Source organism: Oryzias melastigma, linkage group LG11, assembly GCF_002922805.2.
Source record: "Oryzias melastigma strain HK-1 linkage group LG11, ASM292280v2, whole genome shotgun sequence".
Lineage (NCBI taxonomy): Eukaryota > Metazoa > Chordata > Actinopteri > Beloniformes > Adrianichthyidae > Oryzias > Oryzias melastigma.
Genome location: NC_050522.1, coordinates 2,954,719 through 2,963,698, shown reverse-complemented (window position 1 = coordinate 2,963,698; position 8,980 = coordinate 2,954,719). Strand labels below are relative to the sequence as shown.

General features: G+C 46.0%; 1 protein-coding gene across 2 annotated transcripts in view; it reads left to right on the top strand.

Annotated features, from left to right (window-relative positions):
* The window catches only part of fam135b (family with sequence similarity 135 member B), a 48,651-nt gene that overhangs the window by 36,650 nt on the left and 3,021 nt on the right, over positions 1–8,980 (top strand). For both annotated transcript variants that reach the window (XM_024257898.2, XM_024257897.2), the window contains exons 11-19: positions 880–953; positions 1,876–2,030; positions 2,114–3,770; positions 5,784–5,950; positions 6,025–6,116; positions 6,189–6,286; positions 6,807–6,958; positions 7,027–7,137; positions 7,295–7,408. In XM_024257898.2, the coding sequence (XP_024113666.1) occupies positions 880–953; positions 1,876–2,030; positions 2,114–3,770; positions 5,784–5,950; positions 6,025–6,116; positions 6,189–6,286; positions 6,807–6,958; positions 7,027–7,137; positions 7,295–7,408 (2,620 nt within the window). The remainder of the gene's footprint in view (positions 1–879; positions 954–1,875; positions 2,031–2,113; positions 3,771–5,783; positions 5,951–6,024; positions 6,117–6,188; positions 6,287–6,806; positions 6,959–7,026; positions 7,138–7,294; positions 7,409–8,980) is intronic.

Genomic DNA, 8,980 nt, shown 5'->3' with positions numbered 1-8,980 from the left:
CCAGTAAATCCCACATGCATCAAAGAACCAACAGAAAATTAAAATCTTTGAAATGTTTTTAAAACCCTTTGATGAAACCTGCAAAAAGAATTGCAATATTATTTTTTGAGAGGTATAGCAAGAATGAATTATGATATGTTGGGTGATTTGGTGAGTTTTTGCTCATTAAAATGTAAGTTTAAGATCCAAAGATTTTGACATGATTGTTCAGGAAAAATAGATTTTATTTACCCACTGTCTCTAATTTCATCCCCACATTTTTAACATGAGGTGACTGGATTTTAAAGAATTCATTATCAAGAAATGTTGCATTATTTCAATATAGCAAGTAATCATTCAAAATTAATAACAACAGGTACATTATTCTCATATTTTTCCCACCTAAAGTGTTTTTGAGATTTCAGGGGAAAAGTGGAAACAAGCACAACGTCCTTCTAGGATCATGCTAATGTAGTGGATCAAATGTGAAACAAAGGCTTATATCAGGTTACAAATTGTTAATTCTTTTGATTGTCTTTGATTTTTAGTGTAACATATTCCCTTTTTTATATGGATGTGTTGAATACCTCCCATCCTTTTCAAAGCAGTCCATCACTGAATGAGTTCAGCTGTTTTTAAAACCAGTCAACATGAGTTCTGTCTGGAGTCAGGGCTCTGTCCTAGAGAATAACAAAAATCAAATCTATTATTATTATTTAATTTAAGCTCTGCAGCTGAAAGTTGTTTTCCCCAAATCCAATTTGATCACGTGATTTGGACAACGTGAAGCTGACAAAAACAGATTTATGAATTTCAGATTCTGTAGACACACTAAAAGTATCAAAAGGCTCATTTCGTTCCTCAAATGACAACTGTTGTGTCTCCGTTTGAAACCATCAGGTCAGGAGGTTCTCAGAGGCGTACTTCTTTACTGAACACCCTAAAGAGATGTCCTTGACATTTCAGGAGGAGCTGTAAGTAATACCCTCTACAGGTGCATTCACGCCAAACATGATTCGCGCAGTGGAGGCGGACGGATTCAATGTTAAGTTAATGAAACAGACATGAGGCGATCTGAAGTCCCACAGCACGATTTTAATGACGGGCATGGCAGTCGATTTGAGTGGCAAGGCTAAATTTTAGATGGCATGGCCAGAATTTCATTATCTGAGGTTTGACAGGTCGTCGCATCTGCCAATCAGGAACTCAGCTTTAGGCACATGATGTTTTCAGTGACTCCATCTGCAGGTAGAATATTAATCCAAAGCGAGTGATTTTGTTCTGAACTTCCATCTTTTTGATTTAGCCGTTGGAGCAGCAGGTTCTCAGAGCTCATCTGGCTACTCTGGGGCAAAGACTGGAAACACTCTGGACATAACACCTTTCACTCCTGCAACGGAGCTTACTCCGGGCTGCAGAGGCTGCTGGCCCGGCCTCATCGAGACATTAAAAAGAAGAAAGGGAAAAAGGTCTCCTTAGTTTATATTTTCCCTTTGGATTAATACTAGACAGAGAACCTTCAAGCTCAGCCACAGAGACACAGAAACACAGTGGAGGCGGCTGTCATACAGACACAGCCCCCTGTGCCGGGAAAATCTTTTTATAATAATCAAATAAACCCAAACAAGGAGACAGGATTACTGATGTTTTGTAAAACTATCCACAATAAATAAACATGATTTATGTCTCAACATCATCTGTGTCTCCATACATTCTAAGTGAGATATCCACAGAAACCGCGATCAGCCTAAAAAGCATTAGCTAAAAACATTAGAATTCGCTGCGCGGCAAAAGAGGGGTAGGCCATGCACATTTTTTGTGTGTTTGGTGTGAATGCATCTTTAATCTTCCTTTGACCTGAAGGGATTGAGATCAACCGCATTATTCTCCTCAAAGCATCAACAGACACGCTCAGATAGCTGCAGACGTGCGGAGCTCAGACTACTTGATCAAAATGCCTCCTCTACCTGTCGAGTGCCTGGACATCGATGGAGACTGGAACAGTCTGCCCATCATCTTTGAGGACCGATATGTGGAGTCTCCTCTGAAAGGTAAGTCCCTCCTGATGGATTTATCTGAGAGGTTTAGATTTTCTGTTGAGTGAACTTGTTGTCCATGTGTGGAACGTTCCCAGAGTCGGCATCACGGCTGCAGACGCCTGATACCACTGAGGAGCAGAGCCCCTCCCACCGGCCCTTCGCACCTTGTGTAGTGGAGGGAAGCAGTCCAGATTCAGCATCAGCAGCATCAGCAGCAGCCATGCAGGAATGTCAGGAACCCGAGGATCTGTCCACACTTGGCCCAGTCATGGCAGATCAGAGCGGACCGGTTATCAGCACTCAGAACCTCATCCACCAAGAGCAGAGTGCTGAGGTTTCTCCAGAAGAAGCAGAGATCTTGAAGGAACTAGAGGAAGATGAGGGACGAAGGACATTGGAGTGTGCTGGAGAAAGCAGAAGCATTAAAGAGGAGACTTCAAATCCCTCCATGGAGGCAGAGGACAACTGCCTTCTAACAGCTTACCTGCATCCAGGTACACCCTTCTTCTCAGGTGACCTCAGAAAAGAAATGGCTCACCGCGGCTGTGCGGGCACGAAGGTCATGAAGCGCTCGTCTTCTGTGATCTCAGACTCTGGCATCGAGAGCGAGCCCAGCTCGGTGGTTTGGCCTGCAGAGGCTGGGCTTCCAGGACAAACTTCTCAGGACTTTTCCAGCGAACGTGAGATGCCGAAGCAAACGGTTTGTCACCAGCGCGTCCATCAGAGCTGCCTGGAGGGCCTGCAGTTAGAGAGCAGCAGCAGCCTCCCGAGTGGTGGCATTCAAGCGTCTCTGACCTCCATCAGCTCCTTACCCTACGAGGAGGACAGGCAGCAGAGGCAGCTCAGTAAGCTGACCAAGTCAGCGTCTGCTCCGCAGATAAGCAGCCCGGAGGACGAAGAGGAAAACTCTGCACTTCCTAAGCAGGAAACAGACAGGAGGAGCTCAGTGCGGCAGCAGGATCTATGCAGGAGAAACTGCTCCCTGAACTGCAACCTGGATTCACAGCAGTATGAACACGCTCAGTTAGTCATGGACCTCAGCCACAACCACAAGAAGGTGACTTCTGAAGAGCATCAGCTGGACCTGTCGGACACATGTAGGACAGCCTCCTGTGGCGCTTCTGAAGAGCAGCTTTACCCTGCAGACAGTCCTCATGTGAAAGGCAGAGCTGCTTTGAGGAACCATCAGTCCCTCATGAGTGACCACAGCGCCTCAGTGGAGGACGTGCAGCTCACTCAATCTGGCAGGCCGTCCTGTGAAGGTACGAGCGCCGCACAGGAGCCTCAATGTTCCCAAGAGAAGAAGCTGGGAGGAGTTTCAGACCTGCCATGTCTGGAAACAACCTTAGAACAATCCGCTGAGGTTCTCAGTGCAGCTGGCATCACTCCGAGGCCCAGCGTCCTCTTGGGGCTGACACCCAGAGATCCACCTTCATCCAGCAACCCCACCACAGCGCCAGCGGGGGACAAGGAGCCTTTGGAGAACCACACAAAGCCCTCCAAAATCCCCACCTCAGGGCTGGCCTTCATGAACAAGAAGATGGTGGAGGTGGTTAACATGTCGGTGTCCTGTGCCCCCACCTGCCTTCCATTCTCGTCTGTGCTCAGAGATTCTCCCTCCATCAGCGGAATATCAACTCGCCAGGCTACCTCACCGATCACCCACCAGCCCCTGGGCTCCTTCGGCATCATCTCTTCATCATCACTCAGCCCCCTGAACATGGACGACGAGTCCAACAAGCGGATGCTGAAGTGAGTTCAAGCTTGAGCCTGGTGTCGCTGAGCTGTTAGGGATAAAAGGGTTCTGATTCTGAATCCTCATATTTACAGAGCTCAGAGTATCACTCATGCTTACAATGTTTAATAAAATGTGGTCAAGCTAAACTTTATGTTTAATACGTAAATCAATGTGAGAATAGATTGGACGCGGAGTGTTAGCAACACTAAATGGTAAATGAGAAACCCTGAAGCTTTAGCTCCAGTGCTGACAGTCTTTAAACCACCAACTATTCAACTGTTTATGCGATGAATGTCATTGTAACAGATTCTGGAGCAGAGAAAAGCAGCTTTGCATCCAGATGTAATGATGTAAAGTGTTGCATCTGGGCGCAGAGCTGCTGTTCTCTGCTTCAGAATCTGTTGGAATTACCAAAGTTCCACCTTGTACACGACGGAAGAGCTGTGGTAGTCTGAAGTGTGTGTTGTTTTGTGTCTTCAGTGACATCTCTGGTATTTAAAGGGTTAACACAGCCTTTGCAGAAGCTAGCCAGAGCTGAAATAAGGTGTAGTATTCAACAGAAAACCTTCTTGAATCTGATTATAACCTGACACCTGCAATTCTAATCAGCTGTTTCTTGCAAAAAAAATCCCAAAAAACAGCTGATTAGCCCTCTACATAAACATAAAAAAAGTTTTTGTTGTTTTTCTATCACGTTAAACAAAGTCGACAAACCAGTCTTTCAAAGGTCAAAGCTTTCCTGCTGAAGGTCACCAAGTGTTTGTGTCAAGGCGTTTTTTTTAATGAGAAAATCTGGGATAGAATTCCAAATCCTCCCTTGAATAGAGATCTCATCTCCGTAGGATTTCCTGGTCAATGAAGGATTTTTTTTAGCACACCAATGCATTGACTGTGAATGAGAACTGGACTGACTAACCCCTCCCCCTCCTGCCACTCCATACAGGAAGTACGTGCTGGTTCCAAGAAATTAAAAATAAACAGCTGTTACTCAGTCATTCAGGATATTTTTTCTTTATTATAAGTTATGCAAGTTATAAACTGACCAATCAGATGTCTCAGCAAAAGTTCTCCTGTCTCACCATTTGAAACATTTGACTGACAGGTTGTCCCACACTCGCTTTCAAGTGGCTGGGGTGTGGCCCTCTGATTGGTGAGAGTGGTTGCCATAGAAATTATGACTCTGACCGATTAGGACAAATCACTGCTAACTGAATATTTTGGTTCCAACATGCGGACTTCTGTATCACGAAAAATAAAATGAATTTCTACGGATGATGTCACACTCGCTCCAGTTCTCAGATACCATCAATGATTCCATTATGTGTGAGCAGCGATGAAACCAGAAAGTGTTGCAGACTGAAGAAATGACTGGATAAAAGTCTGTGGATCAGAGCAGCTGTCAGCTTCACAGAGATTGGTTCTTATTGTTAAATCAGAATGAAGACGTTTGTGTTTCAGTTGAATTTACCCTGAAGTTGAAGTCACTGCATCATGTTTCTGCTTTTTAGTTTGTTCAGATGCAGTTTTTTGTGAAGAGGAAAAAGCAAATTGATGGTAATTTCTAACAGACTCCGTAAGTGAAGCTCTGTTTAACAGGGTGTCAGTGCACAGTCCCTCAGGGTGTGTTCACGTGTTATAGGAAACTTTTAGGATCCTTTTGAGTCCAGCAGCTGCTGACAAGAGCTGCAGGAGCTGGCAGTCACTACTGGCTGGATGGAGGAGCAGAGCTTCATTAAATGAGGGGAAGTGCTTGAAGAGCAAAAGTCAAGATGAGGTGAAGTGCATCCTGACTGAATGAAATCCCATTGAAGAGCAGGTGGAGACGATGAGGATCAGCTGTGAAAACGGGAACAACAGTCAGGGTTGTTTTTGACTCTTGGGGAAGTCTAGAGGTTGGCAGGAAGTTTAGAGGAAATAAGTGAAGCATGTCTACACAGATGTGCAGCTTGGAAATGTGCCACCAAACAGTCTGGAGGTTAGTGTAAAACTGCAGAAATTAAGTCTACGTCTTTGCAAACTCTCTTCAGTTTCTACAAAGCCAAAGAGGAGCTGCTGAAGGAGCTGAGCTTCCAGGCCAGCCTGTACAGCGACCTCCCTCTCCTGGCTTCAGACCTCCCGTACTTCCCACCTGAGGAAGACGATGAGGAGTTTGAAGACGGCATACACCTCGTGGTGTGCGTCCATGGACTCGATGGTGAGGCTGTCCTTCACAGCAGAGATGGCTGCCTAAACCTCAGACCTCTGTTTGACTTTCTCCTCTGCCTGCAGGAAACAGCGCAGACCTCCGCTTGGTGAAGACCTTCATTGAGCTGGGACTGCCACAGTCCAGGCTTGACTTCCTCATGTCTGAGAGGAACCAGGTGGTTAAAAACACGACAGCCATTCGGAGATGCTGCGACACAGAACCTTATAGCTGCACTTTTCCCTCACAGGCTGACACCTTTGCAGATTTTGACACCATGACCGACCGGCTGCTGGACGAGATCATTCAGCACATTCAGCTGTATAACCTCACCATCGGCAGGATAAGGTCAGTAGTGAACTTGGAGTGGAGTTGCAGCTTTCAGTGTGACCAGCAGGTGGCGACAGATGCTGTCTTTTGTGCTCAGTTTGGTTTTGAAAGAATTCTACTTTCCTGACAGACTAAAAGCTGACGGTACACCGATGCTCCGCCTGGCTCCAGTCAAATTAAGCTGTTCATTTTTCAGCTTAATTGCCCTCATTGTGCCAATTTGTGTCTTTGTAAGCAATTTCCCGAAGTTTCATGACTCTTGTTGTGCTGTAGTCTCTGGAGACTCTTATCAAAGACAGGAGCGATGGAGTGCCTCCGCAGCATCTGCTTCCTTCAGACTTGTCTCTATATTTAGTTTGCAGGCTGACAAATGCAGCAGTACAGTAATTAAAGGCAGTGACAGATGAACAGAATTGTTCCAGCTGATGCTATCGCGTGTTGCGTTCTTTAGCTTGAGGGGTCAGGACACAAATCTGTCTTTAAGGGGCGGAGTCAGCGGTGATGGAGGTCTTTGACAGTTGTGCGTCTCTGACTGCAGCTTCATCGGCCACTCCCTGGGGAACATCATCCTCCGCTCCGTGCTGACCAGGCCTCGCTTCCGCTGCTATCTGCCCAAACTGCACACCTTCCTGTCGCTGTCGGGCCCACACCTGGGCACGCTGTACAACAACAGCGCCTTAGTCAGCACAGGTGAGGCAGCGCTGCTGCTGCGAGGGATTCCCTGCTGTCCGAGCTGACTGTGCGGCTGTGTTCCTCAGGTCTGTGGTTGATGCAGAAGCTGAAGAAGTCGGGATCCCTGCTGCAGCTCACCTTCAGGGATCACGTGGATCCACGGAAAACCTTCCTCTACCTCCTGAGTCAGAAGCCAGGTACGTCCCTGCATATGTTCACCACCTCACTGTTCTCTGACGTGGATTCTGATGTGGACTGGTGACAACTTCACCCTGTCCATCCTGACATGGCAGTCTGTGATTGGACACGCAAGCTCCTCCTCTCCATAATATTTGGTTCTTCTGTGACTTTCAGGCCTGCAGTTCTTCAAGAATGTGGTTCTGGTCGCGTCTCCACAGGACCGATACGTTCCCTTCCACTCGGCCCGGATAGAGATGTGCAGAACCGCTCTGAAAGACAGAACCACAGGTCCGAACCGCACTCTAACCCTTCTGTGTGTCATTGTTTTTATTTTAGTGTCCCATCATGCTTTGGGACAACAGACTTTGGAATCAATCTCCAGTTTTCTCGTCTCTCCTTTGGGGATCCTTCTGTTCGCCCAAACCTTTTCCTCCAGCACATTCTCATCCTCAACTCGTCACATAATGACGTTTGGTTAGAGACCCCCCTGCGTCAAAAACTGATGTTTTGGGTGTCCCTAACTTGTCGCTTCTTGACGTGTTGGCTGTTCTTAAAATCAAGGGTACCGGACTGTGTCCAGTGCCAGTACCCTAACTGTAACCCGGTACTGAATGGGGTACCGGACCTGAACCAGTACCAGATGCTGTACCAGGCGCAAACTGATACCAGTACTGGATTGACCAATCAGGAAATTCAAATGTAATATCTCGTTTCAACCTGTAGGGGAGCAGCACACAGATGCTTTTTGACTATATTTTCAAGAATTATAGAAGTTTATTTTCAATTGTCAAAACATTTGGCAATGACCAACAGACAGCACTTTTAATGCCCCATTTATGGACACCAACAGACAATAATTGGTTACCCATCAACCAATTGTCAATTTGTGACAACTTGGGGATGAGTGTGTTGTTTCCTCAGTTGTTTGTTCACCTGTGAAAAACTGATTGATGGTTGCATGAAAACTAGAAAAGAACATGACGGTGCAGTGGTTAGCACTTTTACCTCACAGCAAGAAGGCCTTGGTTCAAGTCCCGGCTGGGAGACCTGAAACAGAATCACCAACTGAGAGCTTTCTGTGTGGAGTTTGCATGTTGTCCTCGTGCATGCGTGGGTTTTCTCCAGGGACTCTGGCTTCCTCCCACCATCCAAAAACATGCTTCATAGGCTGCGTTTCCATTACACATTTGCGCAAAACGTTATGGAACTTCCTAGATTTTGGATAAAACACAGTTTCCAAATGACACAGTTTCCATTAAATCATAATTTTGCAATAAAGCACAAACCAACTCACGCGATAAGTCAATAAAAACACGGCGATGAATGAGAACAAGTATTTTTTTATTTGATTCACTAAAAGGGAGCATTTGGGTGACGTCACAGCTCTGTCTGGGGCGCAGCTTGACTCAGATGCAGGAGAAGCCTGTTCAGCGGTTAAAGGAAAAAGCATTCTAACAAGTAAACATCTGGACCTTTTTTTCTGTTTGAAAGCACGACAGAATCCATTTAAGTTTCTGTCACGGCGCTCATCTTAAAGGAGACTTCAGGCTGCAGGCTTCAAAAGTGCGGCTACAGATGAAGCGATGAGGAAATCTTGGTGATTTTACGGAGGAGCTGCGCGATTCCGGATGACACACAATTGCTAAAGAGCTGTGATGCTCTTGGACCTCTCGATGCGCCCTCTGTACAGCGCTCAGGACAGACACTTCATAACAAGAAGCGCATCTATTTCGAAAAAAGTGTTTCCATTACAGTTTTTTGAAAAATGTCTATTTCGATACTCCCCAAGTTTTTGCACTTAGAGGAGGTGGTATTACCTCCTCTAAGTGCAAAAACGTTTTTTAGAAGAATGCCAGTTTT